This window comes from Olea europaea, chromosome 14, assembly GCF_002742605.1.
Source record: "Olea europaea var. sylvestris chromosome 14, O_europaea_v1, whole genome shotgun sequence".
Classification (NCBI taxonomy): Eukaryota; Viridiplantae; Streptophyta; class Magnoliopsida; order Lamiales; family Oleaceae; genus Olea; species Olea europaea.
This window is the reverse complement of record NC_036250.1, coordinates 4,979,594-5,002,090: the sequence shown is the minus strand read 5'-3', so window position 1 is coordinate 5,002,090 and position 22,497 is coordinate 4,979,594. Positions and strand designations below refer to the sequence as shown.

Sequence of the window (22,497 nt, the reverse complement as noted above, 5' to 3'; positions counted from 1 at the left end):
TTTTCATTTTCCAATTTTTTGTTAATTATTTGAACCAATTCCTACAAAGTGGTAAGGGTAGGGAGGTCACTATTTTATGTAGGTCAGCCTACGACATGACATGTTCCATTTCAAGTCAAGTCGATTTCTGGGTATGGCCACTTACTCAAATTTAAACGTCTTACGGAAGCGTTCCTTCTCCTAATATATATTGATTCATGACTTAAAATTAAAGAGGGTTAATAATTAACGATGTTGTGTTATAGAGATGAAATGCGAAAACTTGTTATAGAAGACAATCTTTAAACGATAGTACCAATGTATCATTGCAAATATAATTAAGAATAAATTTATCGAAAGAAGTTTCGTACTTATTACCAACCATTCCTTAACAATTGTTTTCATACTAAATAAATCATCAATAGAAGGAGAGGAAGGACCCAAAAAAAGTTGACAAGTCTAATTCTAAAGCAATCTGCACTAATGAATAGTGGGGTCATTCTCGCTCATGCTCTCAAATCCATTTGTTCTTTTCATTATGCCATGTTAATCACTTTAGCAAATCACATATTCTTTTATCCTACTTTATTTTTAAACAAACTTTCGTCGTGCCTTGATCCCAACTTCCGAAAAGCCTCAACCTAATGCATACCTCTTAGAATTTGTGTATTTTCCAAAAGTATTTGGTTATAATCTCAAATTGATTGTTATTCGTTGGAAGTGTGTGCAGCAGAACATGATCTGATTAGTCCTCTAGCCCCAAATTTGTGATAATTCCACGATATTCAATGCTCACGTTTTGTGGATGTCACTTAAACAATCGCAATTATTCAATTCTAAACCCTCATCGTGGAATTTATATAACATAGAGAGAAAAAGATTTTAAGAATTATTTATTCTTGTTTGACTATTGCTGTCTAGGGGGGTGTCAACAAGTAGAGCCAGCTTGCGAGTTGAAAATCGAGACTCGAGCTTTTTAAAGACGGTTTTTTTTTTTTTTTTTTGTCCAAGCTGAGCCGAGCAAAATCTCGGCCAAAAAATCGAAGCTTGGCCCAAGCTTTCGACTAGGGTCTTATAGAGCCGGCTTGAACTTTTTTTTCCCTCCCTTATGAAGGCAAGCTGCCAGTTGCCTTTTAGCACGTTGCCTATCACAAAAAGGTAGGCAGCTCTCTCTCTTTCTTTTTTTTCCCGAGCCGGCCCACGAGCCAGGCCTGCTCGGACTTTTTGCGAGCTGAGCCATGGACGATCCATGCCCGCGATCCAATTTCTCATCCCTATTGCCGTCCTATTTTTAATAGGACCACATATAGGCCTCAGGGAATCGACTAGGATTCTTTTATATGCCTGTAATTTGGTTGGTCCACATGGACAAAATTAAATTAATGTCCAAAATCTCTCACTCTTACATAGTGGTTTTTAAAGCATATATCTCTATCATCATCCTACCATACGCCCTGTTTATACTCAGTAGATGAGTTGTATGACCATCGAGCTACTTGTACAAAAAGGTTTGGGAGACTATACTAGAACTCATCAAGACCAACATAGAACATCCTCGAAAGTGTGTCATTATGCCACATACCTATTCAATCACATCGAATTTATCGTCTCCAACCATTTGAGTAATAAGTTGGAGCAATGGTAATATTTTCTATACCTAATTTTACGTCGGTAATTTTGTTGCAACACCCATAAGCAACATAATTGGTCGACCATGAACACAAACCACATATATGTTACCGAATAGTCTTCTAATAGCCCTCATATCACTCAGCTTTAGTTTAATTGCTTTTCCAACATTTCCCCATTAGATTGAATCAAACATGACCATAGGAAATATGCTAGTGTGTCATACATTACATTTCCATGTTGTAACATAGTCGAAAGTCACATAAGGCATGATGAATGTGTGATCGTTTTAACAACAAATAGATCAAGCAATAACAAGTATTTTTATTTTATGTTTTTCCAGTTGAGTGGTATAGCAAATAATATTTTATATAAAAATATCAACTTCATATCATTGTGTAAAATTCAAGGGTACTTTGATATGAGATACGCATATTGATAATTTTGAAGTCTTACTTTCATGATGTCACACAAGCAACATCTAATTCACATGCCTCCAAAATCACACACGATGTTTGCCTATTGTAGTAATTGACTAATTTTTTTCCCAAGTCACTGCTTGATTTTGAAATAATACATTTTCAATTGAAATAATGTTATTCATCTAGAGTGATGATGATCATCAATCCATTTGACCTTGACGTTTAAGATGCAATCCAAGTTCATTGAAAAACGTGACAGTGGTCAAACTATCATGTAAATTGTTGGTAATCACGACTCTAGATAAATAACATTATTTTTCGATTTAAATAGGATTTGTTTGGTTTTTGAAAGTTTGGGTGGACGATAGCACTATAGCACAAGACTAATCTGGCAGGGGCATACAAGTTGATAGCATGATTGGATCATGAAACAAGGCTCGTGCCAATCAACTTTCTTTCAATATAATTCAATTTGTTAGGCATGAAAGTAAAGACCAAGAAATTAAAGAATCTCAGTACTCACTTGTGACAGCATTTTTCAAAGAGAAGAAAAAAGGTATAATGCTTCAAAAAATAAACATAACAACTGGTAAAGAATAACAAATAACAACAAGTAGCTCAAGAAAGCTGTCCCCTTGCATTCACCCCACCCCAATTTCTCATTTCTTTTAAGAACTCATCCCAAATCAAAACTGAACTGAACCCTTAAAAGATTATACATTCACATTTCCTCAAGCACAAGATCTGAACCAAAGAAGGAACAAGAGTATACACCATGAAAGGCAGAGAAGGCAAAGGACCTCCTTCAGCAGATTTGTTGGTATGTTTTCCTTCTAGAGCACATCTAACCCTAATGCCAAAGCCCATTTGCAGCCTCGCTAGGCCCAACTCAGAACACAACAAGCGCCACCACCACTGTCCACGGCTCCATCAGCACCTGAGGAAATCTAGTAATAGAGGTGTTGGCGCCGTCCATGCTAGTCCTCACACGTGGGCAAAAAACAAGGCGACAAGTTCTGAGATTGAAGAACCCACGTCCCCGGAAGTCACATGTGCTGGACAGATTAAAGTAAGGCCTAAACCTAACACATGCAAGAATTGGCAATCGGTCACGGAAGAGATTGAAAGGTTACATATCAGCAAGAAACACAAGAAAAGACCTGCTTGGATTGAAGCACTTGGGTTCAAGAAAGATATAATGCAATTCTTGACATGTTTACGTAGCATTCGATTTGATTTTCATTGCTTAGGTACGTTCCCTACGGCAGATATAACCTCAGAAGACGACGATGATGAAGAAGGAGATGATGACCAAAGGAAAAATGATGAGGATTGTGAAACTTCAAGAACTATATTCTCCAAATGGTTCATGGTTTTACAAGAAAATCAAAGCAAACAGTTCACAGAAAAGGATAGCAAGGAGAAAATGAATAAATCTAGTACTGATGATGATGTGCCTTGTGCACCACCACCAAATGCACTTCTGCTCATGCGTTGTCGATCTGCTCCTGCAAAAAGTTGGGTGGAGGAAATAGAAGCAGATGAAAAAGAAAATGATGAACAAGAACAGGAAGATGAAGAAGAAGACGAAGAAAAACTAACCAAGGTAAAAGAAGAAAACACAAAGAGGAAAGAAAATTTAGTATTGATGCAATATGGAGCAGATTTTTACAAAATTTCTTCTGATATTGCAAAGGAAACTTGGGTTGTGGGAGGAATTAAAGATTCACTATCAAGAAGTCCCCGTTGGAAGAGATAATATACATGAAGATTGATAGAGGTTAGTATTTTGCAATATTTTATTCTTATTAATTTACTAAATTTAATTTTGCTTTATATTGATGTCAGATGAAGTTGAAATTGATTTCTTTTTCTTTAGTTCTGTGTTGGGAAATCCTGATCAAAATTCCATTATTTGGGCTTGAGGCTTTATAATTTTGTATTTTCAATTTGATCTGAATAACATGTACAGCTGTATATGCTTTAAAAAATTTTCATTTCTAATTCCCAGTTAGTATATAAACTTGATATCCTTGTGTGCGCTGGGTGTGTGCATATTGTGTTGCATGATTTGGAGTATCAGATTGAGAAATTAGTGTTTAAGTTGGGGAGCTTCACAGAGTTCGTACACAGATCGAGGCGAAACTCTAAAATATCGTTCGTTCTTATTTATTTATTTATTTTCTTTCTGCTATTTTATTGCTCGCCATAGTAATTTCAAATTCTCAACACTTAGTTGTTGGTAAAAATAAGAATAAAAAAATTACGCTAATCACTAGCACTGTCTACCCATAAGCAACTAATGATTCTGATCTCAAAACGAGCAAAATATTCGTAGTATAGAAAACATAGAACTATTTTAAACTAAGGCGAAAAACATGCATTGGATTGCAAAGTTGAATTGATATTACCTATAAATTAGAGTCCTCATAGTGTTCACCAAAGTAGCTATGTGTTTAATCTTTACTTTCAAAAGTAAAAGCAAAATTCAAAACTTTGAAATGGGATTGTGTTGATTGATATAATGCCTTAAAAAAGAATTTTAGGTGTATGTCCATAAATATCAATCATTGTGTCCCTTTTGTATAATTTTCAACCATTGATTAAGCTTTTAAAATTTGGCTGTATCGTGCTCTTTATGGTGTACTTAAATATACAAATTTTATACTGTTTAAAAAATTTAACAAATAAAATTTGGTTTTAACACCACAAGTGTCTTGTAAGTTATGAATTATTAGAGTGTGTTTGATAGGGTGGAAATGCAATTGAAAGGTGGAATTGGAATTGAATTTTCCCACTTTAAGTGTCTGATACAATTTTTTTCCATGAAATTCGAATTCTAGGTTGTCTTGAAGTTTGGAATTTTCTTGGTTTTTAAGGAAAACCAATTCTCATTATATATGGTGGGAAATTGGTTTTCCTACCTACTGTAGCACTTTTTTTTTTTTTTTTTTGTTGGCAATGGAAACAAATTTTAAAAATTATTGTAAAAAAATGTTTCCCTTTAAATGCAATTTTCATGTAAAACAAAGTCAAATGAATACCAAAAGATAGATGATTTTCTTGAACTTTTTTTTTTTTTGGTTGGCAATGAAAACAAATTTAATCCCCAATACCAATAAAATATATCCCTTTAATTGACAATTTTCATGTAAAACAAAACAAAACGAACACCAAAAAATAATTTTATTTCAACATTTTCCACGTGAAAAATTATACCAATCAAACACAATAATTTACAATTCTCAGGAAAACAATTCTAGACAATTCAATTTCATCTTTGCAATACATATATTCTATCCATACATATATGCTATTTACCTTGACAGAAAGGATGAAATTTGAAATGTTAGTGATTAGTACTTTATTAAAAAATTGAAATTTTAAATTTTTTTTAAAAAAAAGGATAAACGGTGAAATATAATTCACTAGTCAAAATTTGTAAAACAATGCGTAAGATTTGGGCCGTTGTATAGCTGTTACATTTTCTTTGGTCAATTTGGGCCAGCTTTTGATATTAGAAAATAGTGAAAAGGAAAAAAATTATATGTAAGAGATTAAAAAGTACGATACATTTCAAAATTAAAAAATAAAGATTAAAATTTTGAAAATCAGATTTTTTAAAATTTTATTTATGAACTGATTAATTAAACATATATTTTATTAATTAAATATATTAAAGTCACAATTCTATACAATTTGGTCACAAATTATAAATTAATTGATTATAAATTATTTTTCGATCCCAATAAAAATTTTATAAGTCACAAATTATTTCACGATCACAAATCAAATATTTTATAGGTCACAGTTTATTCATCGATCACAAATTTATCAAATTAATATGTCACATATTATTCATTGGTTACAAATCACAACTTATCTTATGGTAAAAAAATATCTAATAATTTAGTATGAGACTTTTCGGTCACTACTTATCAAATTATTGGTCACGACTCATTTCTTGATCACAAATAAAAAAATTTATAGGTCACTGATTATTCATTGATGACAAAATCTATTTTTTTAATGATCGTGAGTGTCCGGACCAGTTTACGTGCACATCGACTAATTCCATGAATAGGGATGTCAAAAGGGCCGAGCCGCTCGGCTCGTTGAAATAGAGCTTGTGAACGGTTTGGGCTCGTGGGCAACTCGGCTAGTAAAATCACGAGCCTGAGCGCGAGCTGAGTGGGCCTCGTCGGAAGGCGAGCTGACACGAGCGGCTCGTTTCAGCGACGAGCCACGAGACTCGTGGCTAGAAAACTATAGTGACCGTTTTGGTCACTTTTTCAATGACCGTTTGGTCATTGAAATTTTTTTCCCTTATACTATAAATATCCCTTAACTCCCTTTTTTTCATATCAATTATCTCCTCTCAATCACTATTTTTCATTTCTCAACTCTCTTTTATTATATCAATTATCGAGTTTTTATTCTCTTGTGCTGCAAAATATACAATATCGATTCATTTTTTTTTTACAGTTTATTCAGTTACAATTTCAATTCATCCAATTTTCACAATCTCACTACATTTATATTTTTCTTGTTATTATATTTGAATTTCATCATAAACAATCAAACAAATGGATCAACGCTCATTCGTTGAGAGCTTATTCGATACGAGATGTGGGCCACATGGCGAATCGCCTATGACGCCGCAAAGTCAATTTCCAAATGAATTTTTCGGTCTAAATGACGTACCCATACTTGAAGATGTTCATATTCACGGTCAGAGAAACCACAATCAATTGATTTGGATGATATTAACATTTCTGAAGCGGAACATGAGGACGAAGATGCGGAATTAAACATCCTAGAAGCGAGGAGAAATTGAAAGGGCAAAAAACAAGCAAAATGTTGGGATCGCTTTAAGTTGATTTTAAAGGGAAAAGTCGTCGATGGCCTTGCAGAATCTAAAGCAGTATGTAAATACTGCCAACAAAGATTGGCATGACAAAAAGGAATTGGTACCACCCATCTCAACCGTCGCTACAAAGCATGTGCGGCCAGACATGGACTTCTTCTAGCTGGTCAAACACAATTACAATTTGACAGTCCAGACGTCGGTTCTACGAGTTCACCCCTATCCACGTGGGTGTATTCGGAGGACATTACTCAAACCGAAATGGTGAAATTTGTTGTCCCCACTGAGTTATCTTTGGCTATTGCAGACAACCAACACTTCGTCTCGTTCGTGAAAGAATATCTGTAACAAAGGTACGTCGGGGTAAGTCGAAACATTCTTCGTGCCGATACAATAGAATATTTCAATAATTCAAAACAACAATTAATTATAAATTTGCAACAATATGGGAGTGTTATATCTTTAACTTCTGATATATGGGAAGGGGTTAATAAAAGAGCATATATAGCTGCAACCACACAATATATAGACCCAACTTTGGTGCATGCATAAAAAAATTATTGCTTTTAGAATTATTGAGTTTCATCACAATGTTAATAATATATATAATGCTATTATCAATATTGTTAGATAATATAATTGCGAGACTAAAATTCGGTCTTTTACTTTTGATAATGCTAGTGTTAATAAGGTAGTCGTCGATAAATTGAGCATGACACTTCAACTTGATTTTGGTGGGTATTTGTTTCATATTCATTGTGTGTGCCATATTTTGAATTTAATTGTGTAAGATGACTTAAAACATATAAAGGATGAACTTCAAAGGATTAGGAATGCATTAGTATTTATTACGATCTCTCATAGTAGAAACAAGCATTTGAAGATTTTTGTGCCGAACTAGGAGTGACGACTGCTAAAATATTTGTTAGCGACGTAGGCCATAGATGAAACTCTACTTACTTGTTATTAAAGCCATGTGAAGATTTCGAACATTTAATAACTGACTTTTATAACAATAGACACGTTAGAAATGATGACGATGGTATGTTGAATGAATCCAATTGGGTTTTAGCTTTGAAAGTTAAAAGGATTTTTTACATCTTTTTACGAGACCAAAAAGATTTTATCCCACGTTTATTATCCCATAAGCTGTATGGTACTTGAACGTCTTTATATAATTGCAAGAACATTCCATAAATATAAAAATGATCCTGCTTTTAATGAAATTATAATTTCTATGAAATTAAAGTTTAGAAAATATTGGGATGAACTGCCTATGTTATTTCCTTTTGCATATGCAATGGACCCCCGATATAATATTTCGGGAACTAAATACGTAATTGATCAAATCAATAAAATCTTAATACTTGATACACCTATCACCTATAAGAATTTAGGACAAACATTATGTGGAATGTATGATTTATATGCGGAAAGAATGGATGCGAATGTTAGTCGGGTACTCTCTGTACCTACTCCTTCGGCTGAAATTGAAGACGATGACGTCGAAATAATGAATTTATTTCAAGGCATTAATACATTTGGATATGATGCAACTGCAATGTGTTCATCTAGTGCCATGTCGTATATATTTGCATCTCATCAAACATCGGCTGCAACTCAAAATGCGATGTCTGTCGAATTAATTGATTACTTCAATCATAATATGTCAATAGACAGAACAATTAAAAAAGTTCAGAAGAAGTAATTGAAATTTGGCGAAAGTATGAAAGACATTAGCCAATTGTTTCTGCAATTGCGAAAGATCTACTGACACCTCCGGTTAGCACTGTTGCTTCGGAGTCTGCTTTTAGTGCAGGTAAAAGGGTTTTGACCGATGTCAGAAGTCGACTGAAAGAAGATATTTTGGAAGCGTTAATGTGTGTGAAGGGTTGCCAGGACGCTCATTTTCGACTACAAGATAAATACGTTGAAATTGCATGTCGTCAGTTAAGTGATATTGATTAATTATATTAATCAAAATTTCCTTATTTTTTAATCGTTAAATTTAATTTTCTTTAAAAAATTGTACACGTTATAACAAGTTGTTCGTGTACAATTTTTAACTCCACTTATTTAAAATTGATGTAGCAGTCCCAAACCCGGATAAAGGAGGAGAGTTTACATTTTATCTACTTTAAAAAGAAATAAAAAATATTTTTTGTAAATGTATTTCAAAAAACAATTCGTCTTCATTATATAAATATTTTATACTTTATAAAAAATATTATAATATGATATAAATAAAAAGGGTTAACTTCACAAATGGTCACCGAACTTAGGCAAAAATTACAAAACGGTCACTGAAGTTTAAAACTTTCAGTAACGTTCACTTAAGTTTCCAAGTGCTTTCAAAAATTGTCACTGAAGTTTAAAAACTTTCAGAAATGTTCACTGAAATTTCAGTTTTTTGGGCTACTTTTGCGGCAATTTTTGGGCCACTTCCGATCACCGATACCGTCAAATTTTGATATTGTTGGAAAGACCACAATATCCTCTTCAATTACCACCCAAAATCGTGGCAAAATTTGCCCAAAAAATCGAAAAATCTGTCCAGATTTTCAGATTTTTTGGGCCAATTTTGTGGCGATTTTTTGACGACTTCCGAGCACCAAAATTGCCGGATTTTGATACCGTTGGAAAGCCCACAATGTCATCTTAAATTACCATCTAAAATATCCCCCAAACTCCAAAGGATTTGGTCAGAATAAACCCACAAAATTGGCTACCCAAAAAGGCGAAAATGTGGGCTGATTTTTTAGGCTACTTTTGAGATAATTTTTCGACAACTTCCGACCACCAATGCCACTGGATTTTGATACCGTTGGAAAGCTTACAATGTCCTCTTCAATTATCATAAAAAATCTCCCCCAAAGTCCAAAGGATTCGGCCGGAATAAACCCACAAAGTTGGCTACCCGAAAAGGCGAAAATCTGGGCAGATTTTTCAGATTTTATGGGCTACTTTGAGGCAACTTTTTGGCAACTTCTGACCACCAATACCATCAGATTTTGATACCGTTGGAAAGCTTATAATGTCCTCTTCAATTACCATGAAAAATGTCTCCCAAACTCCAAAAGATTTTGCCGGAATAAACCCACAAAATTGGCTACCCGGAAAGGCGAAAATCTGGGCAAATTTTTCAAATTTTGGGGCGACTTTTGAGGCAACTTTCCGGCAACTTCCAACCATCAATTTTGCCGGATTTTGATACTGTTGGAAATCCTACAATCTTTTCTTCAATTACCATCTAAAATTAACCAGTTTGGTGGTCGGAATTCACAGGAAAATCGCCGCAAAAATCGCCCAAAAATCTGAAGATTTTGGCAGATTTTCAGATTTTTTTTGGCGATTTTTGCCGATTTTCCTGTCAAATTCCTTGGAGTTATCGGGAGATTTTGGGTAGTAATGGAAGAGGACATTGTGGTCTTTTCAATGGTATCAAAATTTGGTGGTATCGATAGTCGAAAATGATAGAAAAGTTGTCGCAAAAGTAGCCAAAAAACTGGAAAAAAAACTTCAGTGAGCGTTTCTGAAAGTTTTTAAACTTCAGTGACCATTTCTGAAAGTTTTTAAACTTCAATGACTGTTTTTGCAAGTTTTTAAATTTCAGTGACCATTTTTGAAAGCGTCCCAAAACTTAAGTGACCGTTACTGAAAGTGTTAAATTTCAGTGACAGTTTTGTAAACTTCAGTGACTCGCAGGCCCACAGCAATAATAATAATAATAATACCGGGCTCACAGGCCCAAGACAATTAAGAGCTTACAGGCCCAGAAAACAACAAGAATAAAAATTAACCATTCAACACATACATATTGTCGAGTCCATAATCGTCCACTAATAATACATTCATCACATAAATGTATACCTATATAATATCTAATATTATATGTAAATTAGTTTCAAGTTTCTAGCAATTAAGTCGTCTAAACTCTTTTAGACAAAAGGATCGGAACAATTAAATAATTAATTAATCATATTAACCAATTATTTAATTATCGGGCATATTTAATTAAAATCTAATTTCAATTAAATACCAAATTAGAGTCCAACTCTAATTCAACAATTATATGGCGGGATAATTTAATTAAAATCAAATTTTAATTAAATATCAAATTAGAGTCAAACTCTAATTTCAAAGTTTAAGGCGGTTGAATTTAATTAAAATCAAAATTTAATTAAATAACAAAATTAGAGTCTAACTCTAATTCCAATATTTAGGGTGGATTTATTTAATCAAAATCATATTTCAATTAAATACCAAATTAGAGTCCAACTCTAATTCCAAGAAGAAATTTAGGTTTAGGCAATTTAATTAAAATCAAATTTTAATTAAACGTCAAATTAGAATTTAATTAAAATTAAATTTTAATTAAATAACAAAATTAGAGTCTAACTCTAATTCCAATGTTTAGGGCGGATTTATTTAATCAAAATCATATTTCAATTAAATATCAAATTAGAGTCCAACTCTAATTCCAAGAAGAAATTTAGGGTGAGGCAATTTAATTAAAATCAAATTTTAATTAAACGTCAAATTAGAATCCAATTCTAATTTCTAAAATATCTTTGGGTGAATAATTTAATTAAAATCAAATTTTAATTAAACACTAAATTAGAATCCAATTCTAACTTAAATTGAATTAAGATTTTAATTTAGGATAAAACTCCTTAATAAAATAAAATTCAATTTAGGGTCAAAGTTTAATATTTAAGTCAAAATCCAATTTTAACGAAAATATAAAATGTTGTCAATTTTAAATAAAATTTTAATTTGGGTCAAAATTAAATTATGGGTCAAACCCATTTAGAATATAATTTTAAAACCATTTTAAAATTCAAAATCAAAACCATTTTGAAATTTTCACATTTACCCAAGTTTAAAATTACAATCAGAGGCTCCCAATTTCGAAAATTCGATACAGGTCCTTTTCAAAATTTGCAAACTTGACCCTCTTTATAAAATTGCAAGCAGGGGCTCACAATTTCATAAATTGCACAAGAGCCCCCGCCTCCAAACCCCTCACCCGACTCAACTATAAAACCCTAAAATAATAATTTTTTTTGTTCTATTCTTGGTGTTGTTGGCGCCGGCGCCGGCACCATTACCATTGCCCCACGGCAGGAGCCGCTGCTCGTCGCCACCGCAACGTGAAAACGCTGCTGTATGAAGCAGCAGAATGCAGCGGCGCCTGCCCCCGCTGCCAGCAGCGGCTTGCTGCTGGCAGCAGCCACAAGCAGAGGTGAACTGCTGCTGTGTGGCAGTTCGCCACTGCGATCCCGCCTTCCAATTCGATTTTTTTTCCCGAAATCAGATTTCAAAATTATGAAAATCGAATTTTGATTTAATTGCTAGAAATAAGAAAAAAAATATAACAATCAACTATTGATCGCACAAATATGTTAAACAATTTCTAACAAACACAAAATAGGCTCCGATACCACTGTTGGGAATCTACTTATACATGTACAGCGAAATTTAAAATAATTTTCGATTCCCACCAAGAATCGCCTTTGTGTTTAGATAGAAATTGTGATAAGATTGTACCTTTTCCAGATCTGCAAACTTCTTTGCTATTCTTTTCGTTCCAGCAATCTTGACACAGCTGTCCAATTGTCCAGCCTCCAACGGTAATCCACACAGAGAATAAGATTGCAGCTACCAGGGTTTTCTCTCTTGTGTCAGCAAGAATAATGAAAACCATATAAATTGAAAACCCTAACCTTTTATTTATATAAGCCCAAACGGGCCTGGCTCGGTCCGGTCTAATATTTAATTAAACCATTTAATTAAATTAGGTCTATAAATTAATTAATCCAATTAATTAATTCGAGCATATAAATAACCAACCCAATTAATTAATTTATCCAATGATTGTTAAATTAATTAATTGATAAATTGCAATCTTCCAATTCTCTTTTGTGTGTGACCCATCAGGCTCCCGATCACGATGCCTAACGATGTGAAATATTATTTTGATCTAATCAAAATTTGATAAATTAAAACATCCTTTTAATTTATCGTCAATTCATACTCGTTGTCCCTGATTGACATCTAACAATGTGTCAGGGCAATACATGTGACGGGAAATGTCATGTGGTGTGACAAAACCAAACTCATTCGTTTACCGTGAAACTATAATCCCTTCGTCAATATGATCCGATCAACTACGAGATATGAAAGTGTGTCAATCTCAAATGTCGATCATATCTTTCACTCCACTATTAAGTCAATATAAGTCAAAAACTTCTTTTCGACTTATGAGTACACCTTGGCCAAGAATTTCATCATTGACTTAATTGAATGAAACGCAGATCATAATCTCCTACTATCTAATAGTGACGAATCCTTTATTGATCAATCACAATCTTCATACAATTCTTGATGTACCCGAACGATGTCGTATTAGCGGCCCTTTTTAGAGCAACATCCAATATCACCAAAGTATGACCGTCCTCATATAAGGTACCATGACGACCTCAAGTCAAAGGACCAATTTCACCACCAAATATTAGAGATTAACCGCTGACACTCATATAGTTATCCATGTGGAATCTCTCGACGGGTTTCCAATGTTTTGTTCTATAACAAAACATCCATGTGTTCATTTAAGTGTCACCACACTTTAGCTTGTGAGATCAGCTACTTACTTCACAAGTAAGAAATGCCAAACGTGATGATCTATCCGTATCTCGTTATTACTTACGACCATGGATGATTTAAGATTCAATCAGATGTAATTTGTATCTCACAATCACAACTCCTTGTGATTAACAAATTACGTAGGTTTGAATCTTCGGACTCTATTATTTATTTAATTGTCTATTAATTAAATAATAGATCTGTCATTAAATTGCATTAATTATTTATCAAAAGTATTTATGTCCAAAGTTGATTGGACCTAAGGCATAATACTTACAAATACAACACAAAAACCCTAAACCAATCTAATTATAGAATTTTCAGATTTGGCAATTTGTATACGTAGCATATAAAGATTAACAAATAAATAAAATGAGGCATGTACGCCTTTCCACATGCCTGAATTAAATAGAAAATATTAGGAGGAAATACCTCTAGATAGCCTAAATAAAAGGGAGTTTTTTAAAATTAGACCAAGAAATTTAAACATTTGAAGAATAGCCTTTGAACAATAACTTTTTCCAAAAATACCCCTTATTGTGAAATTGCAACCAAAGCCACTACAATGTATAAAAACCTTCAATTAGGTCCTCAAAGAAATATAGATAAAAAATCTTTAATAAATTTAAACCCAAATATTATACAAAATTTTATTGATCTAAAAAACGCAACAGAAAATGAATTAAAATATTTAGAAGAAGATCTAAAAGGTTTCTTTATAGAATATTTAGATCCAAAATTAAAAATTAAAAATGTTTCTATAAATAATAGTACGATCAAAACAGAAAATGATATATATAAACTAATTCTTAACCTAAGAAGAAGAATTAGAGAACTAAATATAATTATTGAAGAAAAAAGTTTAATAAAAAATAGTGAATTTTATAAATTCTATTGTGATATTTTAAATACTTATGAAGATTTTAATTGGCTCAAAAATATAAACCCCTCCGCTGCACACTCCGACGAAATGGTATCAGAACATGCATGAATATGTATCCGGGTGAACTCTATAGGGAAAAGCAGTAATTACTGACTCTCCGCCCCCGGCTTGAGATATGCCTAGAAGACCCATGGCAACTCAAGGACTCTGATAGGTACCCTTATACTGCTGTCAAGTCAGGGCCACTTCCGTAAACCCGGACGGTAGTGGGTGCGATTTGCGCACTCTGGTAGAAATGGTATCAAAGTCAGGTTACGAACCAAAAATAATGATGAATATAGTAGATGAAGAAAATATAATTGAAGAATTTTTGAAAAAGATTGAAAAATATAAAAAACCTAGTTATCCCTATTTACCTAAAGACACCACAAATTCGAGTTTTGAGGATATACACAAAAGATTAGAAAATCTAGAATATAATCTACAAGTAGGAAACGCTCTTTTAGATAAAAATCTTAAAGGAAAAGATAGGATTATAATTAATCCACCTCAAAATTTTAGGATAACACAAAAGGAAAATAATAAAGGGAAAAAACATGAAGAAAAACAATATATGATTACAGATGTAGAAGAAATAGAACAAAAATTCTTAAAATCTACAGGGGAAGAGTATGAAGAATATAAAAAACAATTAGAAGAATTAATTGAAAAAATGAAAAAATGAAAAATACAAAGATGAATACTAATCCATCTTCAAGTCAGAATATAAAAGTATAATTCAGTAGTGATGAAGAATAAGACTATCCTTATGGTACCCCAATACCTGATAAGGATGGTATTTACCAATATAGAAAAACACAGAAAAGATACACTGAAAATGTAAGAAAACAGTCTATAAAAGAAATAAACCCAATGAAATCTTATAATGAACCAATCCACACAATAGGAATATGGTTAGATCTAGACTGTGTAGATAAAAATAAAGTTATTGAAATATGGATGAAAAGCACAGATTTAGCAATACAATTTAATAAATGGGAAACATATACAGCTTTTGGATTTATCGAACATACATTCAGAGGAATTGTTTCTGAATGGTGGAGAAAATTACCAGAAACTATTAAAGGAAGGATAAAGTATGGAGCAGGTAGAACTGAGGTATTAGATAATAGGAATACTTTAAATGAACAAAATATACAAGAGATATTAAAAAGATTTGAAAAGATCTTAAGAACAGAATTCTTAGGAGATAGATATACTTCTAATGATGAAGAAAGAAAACAAGATGAATATAATCAAGGGATGATAGCAATGGAAAATTTAAAGATGTGTGATATGTGTGAATTAGAAAGATATACTTGTAAATTTGAAGAAATATACTATATATTAAACCAAGGAGATTATCAAGAAAATAAACCTATATTAAGGTCTTATTTTACTAAGTTACCATTTCCATGGGGAATAAAGTTATTAAAAGAATATGAGAAATTATTACCTCTAGGAGAAGAGGAAGGAGTAAAAATAGATAGTCTTGAAAGTATGATTGAATTTACAAAAAGAATGATAGATATATGGTGCAGAGAAGCTTTAGAAAATAAAAAAGCATATAAAATAAGAAAAAATTCATTGTGTTGTTATAAATATATTGGTCAAGTAGAACAATTTGGATGCCATAAAAAGAAATATAAACCGTATAAGAAATATAAAAGAAAATTCAAAAACTATAAAAAATTCAAGAAAAAAAATTTTAAACCACACAAAAAATATTTCAAGAAAAGAAATTGGAATAAGAAATTTAAACCAATAAATACTAAAAAGTGTAGATGTTTTATTTGTAATGAAGAAGGACACATTGCCCCCTCAATGTCATAAAAAGAAAGATATACAAAAAATAAAAACTCTTAGAATTTATGAAAAATTTCAAGAAGATAGTGACATAGAACCAATTGAATATTTTGAAGATCTAAGTGGTGAATGCAGTAGTATTTATGAATTAAATACATCCTCATCAGAAGAAGATTATGAGGAGATAGTATATATGAATCAAGAGATACAACAATCAGAAATAGAAATAGAAACAACTGAAGAAGTTGAAAACTCTATAGAAGGTATAAATCAAGAAATTACCTTTGATATTAAAAAATACACAGGAATCACAAAGAAGATATTAGACCTACAAGAAAAAGATGTATTCCATCAAGAATTTTTAGGAATTTTACCAAGAGTAAATAAAACAATTGTAAGTATGAATTATAAAAAAATGTTTATCAATATAGAAGATACTATAGGAAAAGCAAGAATTCCTATAATTACAAAAGAATGGGTAAAACAAAAGTTATCCAAAATCCCAGAAAATGTAAGAAACAAATTTAAATGTATTGAAATAGGAGGAGTCCAGATAATGGTAAAAGGATTCTTTAGAGAAGGTATGAACATACAAATAGAAATATATTGTATGGACAATAGAATCTTACAAGATCTTATAGATGCTCTATTAGGAACAGTCGTAGGAAACTTAGTCTATCAGAAGATAATATTTACAGTAAAACCAAATTATGCAATTTCATTAAATGATGAAAATATTGAGCAAAGTTTCAATCTATACTATAGAAATGGAAACTTAAAAATGATACGAAGAAGTAAGGCTATTAGTATAAGCATAAAATCAATTTTTGCTTTTATTACTAGCCATCATAACAATCTAAGAAAAATAACTGATAACATTATCATACATAAAAATTTTGAGAAATTAGCACAATATATACCTCCTAGAAAATACCAAGAACATGAAGTCACTATACCAGAACAGATAATGCTTGATTTCCACAAACAAGCTAGAGAAATTAATTCTGAAGGAAAACTAATAAGAAGAAATAGTGTCAGCTTAGAAGGAGATAATCTTATTGCAAGATTTCCCTCTAGACAAGACTCTAGAATAAGCAGACTTAAGAATTTAAGTATTGCTGAATCATCATGTTCGCAATATTACATTAATACAAGATATGTAAATCAAGAAGGATATAAGAAGAATCTTCTTGTCCTCATAGATACTGGAGCAAATAAAAATCATGTAAATGCTAAATTTGTTAGTCATTTAATAGACTTTGAAATATCAGAACCATATATATTTAAGGATTATTTAGGAAATAATCTTGAAATAACTCTTATACTTATAGAAGAGGATCAGAAAGAATATACTAAAGAAATAATTTTATATAAAGATGAATTATATGGAGTGGATCGTTCACCTATTCTACTAGGAATGAACTTTCTTGAGAAATATAGTCCTTATAAAATCTGCCAAGGATATCTAAAAATAACAGTTGATGATATCCCAATCATCATATCAAGAATAGATGAAAATATGAAATCATTGTTATCATGGAAAGAGTGATAAGTACTAATTCCATGAGTCCATATATTGAAATTACACTTAATACAAAAAGTTATTGTAGAATTAAATTTCATATTTACTTAGATACAGGAAGTACAATAAGTTTATGCTTACCAAATGTACTACCATCTGAATACTGGATATACAATTCAAAGAAGATAGTCACCGCCACAACAGCAGGTGGAAATAAGGTAATATATAGCAAGTATGCTACTCAAGTACCTTTTCTAATTTCCTTTAGAGAAGTATTTGTTGATACAATATATATGTCAACCACAATTGGATGTGATATTTTATTGGGACAAAATTTCTTATTAAAATATGCACCATTTACACAATATATTGATAAGTATATGTTCACAACACCTTGTGCACATAAAATATTTACACCAAAAATAAATAAAGCTATTACAATGGCATATACAGATATAAACCATCAGAGTTCCTCAACCCAGCGTGGTGGATGTTGAAGTACAAAAAAATTTAAACCAGTTACAATCTTAAAAATGACAACAGAAAATAGGATTGAAAAACTGAAAAAAGAAATTTCTGAAACATATTCTGAAAATCCATTAGAAAAATGGAATACAGACAAAGTAAAGGCAAAAATAGAATTAACCAATCCAAACACTATTGTTAGAGTCAAACCCATGAAATATAGTGTTGATGATCAAAAGGAATTTAAAGACCAGATAAAAGAATTGCTAGAAGCCAAATTAATCAGGCTTAGTAAAAGTTCACATAGCAGCCCAGCCTTTATGGTTAGAAAACATAACGAGATAAAAAGAGGAAAAGCCAGAATGGTGATAAATTACAAAAAATTAAATGAAGTTACTAAATTTGATGGATATTACTTGCCAAATAAGGGCACCCTTATTAAACAAGTACAAAACAAAAAGATATTTTCAAAATTTGATTGTAAGTCAGGGTTTTGGCAAATCATGCTTACAGAAGAAAGTAAATCATTAACTGCATTTAGTACCCCCAATGCTTTAGGACAATACGAATGGAATATAATGTCATTTTGGTTGAAAAATGCACCACAGATATTCCAAAAGAGAATGGATGACGTAACCAAACCAATTACTCATTTCTGTATTGCATATGTAGATGATTTACTTATTCATTCAAATAATATTGATGAACATATTGAACATCTTGAGAAATTTTGTTATATTATGAAAAAACATGGTATTACACTTTCTCAAAAGAAAGTTGAGATAGCTAGAACAAAAATAGAATTTTTAGGATTATTTATAAAAAAACGAGAATTGCAATTGCAATCTCATATTGGAGAAAAATTTCAAGAATTTCCTGAAGAAATCAAAGATAAAAAACAATTACAAAGCTTCCTTGGTATATTAAATTATGCTGAAAGATTTATTGAAAATTGTGTCAAATTGAAAAATTATTTTCTTCCAAAATTAAGAAAAAATATAATGTGGTCGTGGGAAGAATAAGATTGTGAAAATATAAGGAAAGTAAAAGAAGAATTAAAGGTATTGCCCAAACTAGTAATACCACAAAAAGAAGATTTATTTATCCTTGAAACTGATGCTTCAGATGATTATTGGGGAGTAGTATTAAAGGTTAAAAAGATTCATAAAGAATATAAATGTGAAAAGAATTGTTCTTGTCCTGAGATACTTGCAGGTTATACATCAGGAACATTCAAAGAAGTTGAAACAAGATATAAGACGAACAGAAAAGAACTCATTGCTGTAAAAAGAGGAGTTCAAAAATATGAAGATTATTTATTATCAAAGAAGTTCTTGATTAGAATAATACTCAAGTTAAAGGATTTTTGAAAAATAATGTTGATTCATCTATTGCCAATAGATATATTATTAGGATACAAATTTAATTTTCATATTTCAAATTTGATATTGAATATATAAAAGGCAAAACTAATTTTCTACCTGATTATTTTAACAGGGATGGAGCTAGAACAATTTAGGACGAAAGTCCAGATACTTGAGATAAAAGTTTCCTATTTGGAAACACAAATTCAAAATATCAAAGATAGAAGGTAAAAATATAGCCATTGAGGCAGAAGTTACTTGTACCAAATCTAGTATCCCTTTGCAGGGACTTGTGAATACTAGTGCTCTCCCCGAGGATAAAGGGAAAGAAAAAAAAGGTAATAGGAACCCCTTCACAGGAAAAACTTGAACCTATTACTGGTAATAAAGATATTCAAGATATCAAAAGAGAAGGTAGCTCTTCACAGAGCCAAACTCAATCTAAACTTTCTATTAAAAGGATAGATCCAAAAGAAATTGTCAAGATATGCCATGAAGCAAAAATTCCCAGAAAAGATAACCATGAAGAAGTAACACTCTTTATTGTTATTTTCAATATTTTATCAGATTGGTATCTGGAGATTGAAAAGTGGATGAGGACTCTCCACTATTCAAAATACAACAAGATAAATTTTTATCCAGAAGCACCAGCCAACTGGGTACGAAATTGTTTTGAGATAGGAAATATACTTTGTATATATCCTAGCAAAAATCTCAAAGAGATAGCTCAGCTTCCAACCAACATCAGGAAAGTTGTTAAAAGATATACTGAAATCGTCAAGACAACAAATATATATATCAGATTCCATTCAGCAGCCATGGAATGGAATCCCGTTCTTGAATATATGCATCCATCGTTCCATGTGATAAAAATGGGACTTACGAATCAACATTTTTTACCAACCAATCAAAAGGTTGTTAAAAATGGATATCAAGATATTCTAAATATGATGCCCTACAGAAGAGTAAAAGGGTACAAAGAGATATTTGAACATGTAACTCAGATAATTATTGAGAAAGAAAAAATATGAATTTATCCATCTGAAGATCATATTATCTATTCCAATGCAAGGATGGCCACCAAGGAAGAAGATATTTGTTATCTCGATCATTTATTATCTGCAATTATTTCTAACCAAGTGCATGGATCAGAAGATATGGCTAAAGAACTATGCAAATTACTCTGAAATTACAGTGATCACCATTGTGAATACTGTGTTGTCAAAGATATGAGTCAAGCATCTCTTAATAGTGAAGAATTCCCTGCAGAATTCTTTGATTCGAAAATGAAAAAGTAATGGTGACAAAAGTAGCCCTTTATCACTACTTTAATAAAGAAATTTATTAAAGAAAAAATGTGGCTACTAAAAGACAGAAGATAGTGCAAGAAAAGTCTCCATAATTGTGACTATTCCTCACCATTTGTCACAAGTGGCAGACAAACTCAAAAGATAAGGCATATAATTTCAAAAGGAGAGGTCCACTTTGCAAGAAGATAATGGAAAATTCGGTGGAGATAAGATGGCCTAAATACCCTACAAAAAAAGAGGAAAAACACCTGTCAAGATAAGATTCCCAAAGACTTCTATAAAAGGAAGCAAGGAGGAAGAAGGAAGACATCTCGAAATAACTTATCTCTTAAACACTCGGAGGAAACACATCTTAGAGAAATATCTTTTATAATCTGTATACACCACTTGTATTCAGAAAAATATTAAATAGCTTGAAGATAGTAAAGCGTGTAATAAGGTAATCACTTATGGAGTTCTAAACTTCATAAGGTGAGTACCAAAGGTATATAAATATAGATTGTAAGTATGTACTATTTCAGTTTATGAATATCAAAGTAAAGTTTGTTATGTTCAACAAAGCTTTCATAAAAGGATTTCGTTAAGTTTCTCATGATTCCTCGACAGTACAGATAGAGATTTTAAAAGATTTCAAAACATTGATTTTGAATGGATGCTAGCCATGCCAAAGTACTCGTCTTTGAAGAATGGTTTAGGAGAAAAAGGCAATTTTCTAACAAAATTGTAGCACCTTGTGTGTGAGTTATCTTTTAAAATTTCGTTCCAAGTAGGAACTTGATTCTGAAAAGAGCTTGGATAGAAGTGAAAATAGAGACTCTGGATACTGTGAGATAGCGTCTGTGGAAACACGGCTAGTTCTCTAGAGTGAGAAATGCAACCTTAATTGAAAAACCTTTTGCGGAAGCAGTTGTGGACCCAAATGATTTCAAAAAACGTTTTAATCTTTACTTGATTCAGAAGATTGATTAAGTACATGCAAAGCATCTATAAAAGCATACTGGAGGGAAAGCCTATTTACTTCTACTTGATTACTGTAAGTTATTTACTTGTTTTTACATGCTTATGTTTTAATTATTCTGATGAACAATTCACAAGCATCCACATCTATTTCTAATAATGATAATAATCTCATATTATTTTTAGATGAAAAAGATGTTTCGTTTTTATTTAAATTAGCTGAAAAGTTTGAAGATATATTTCCTGTTGGCAAAGAAAAAATTGAAGAAATATATAGAGATATAGATTATAATTGTAAAAATAATATAGGATTTGATTCTGTAGGAACTAGTAAAGAAATAAGAAAGATAGATGATATTATAACTAAACATAGAGATATACAAGAAGAAATTTCAGAAGGATTAGTTCGAGGATATATAACCAAGAAATGTCAGCTTAGGATCTTTAAAGAACTACTAAAATACAAAAAAATATTTAAAGGTGTTAGAAAGATTGAAAAATATAGATATAGGTTCTGATTAATAAATCCTTAAAGATATAAGATATATCTTGCAAATAATTATAGTAAGGATAAAATAGTATTTCTTATAGAAGAGGCCATTGTGGAAA

The 22,497-nt window shown here is 31.6% G+C and overlaps 1 protein-coding gene across 1 annotated transcript; it reads left to right on the top strand.

Moving 5' to 3' along the window:
• Window positions 1-2,805: 2,805 nt before the first annotated feature.
• LOC111409423 lies at window positions 2,806-3,789 on the top strand. The gene is made up of 2 exons (XM_023039475.1): window positions 2,806-3,552; window positions 3,601-3,789. The coding sequence occupies exons 1-2, from the start codon at window positions 2,806-2,808 to the stop codon at window positions 3,787-3,789; spliced, it is 936 nt and encodes a 311-aa protein (XP_022895243.1).
• The last annotated feature ends 18,708 nt before the right edge of the window (window positions 3,790-22,497 follow it).

Excerpts from the sequence above, each read along its gene's own strand:
- LOC111409423 (XM_023039475.1), top strand. The coding sequence starts at position 2,806 with ATGAAAGGCAGAGAAGGCAAAGGACCTCCTTCAGCAGATTTGTTGGTA. Across the intron at positions 3,553-3,600 it reads CTGCTCCTGCAAAAAGTTGG|GAAGATGAAGAAGAAGACGA; the intron begins GTGGAGGAAATA and ends GAACAAGAACAG.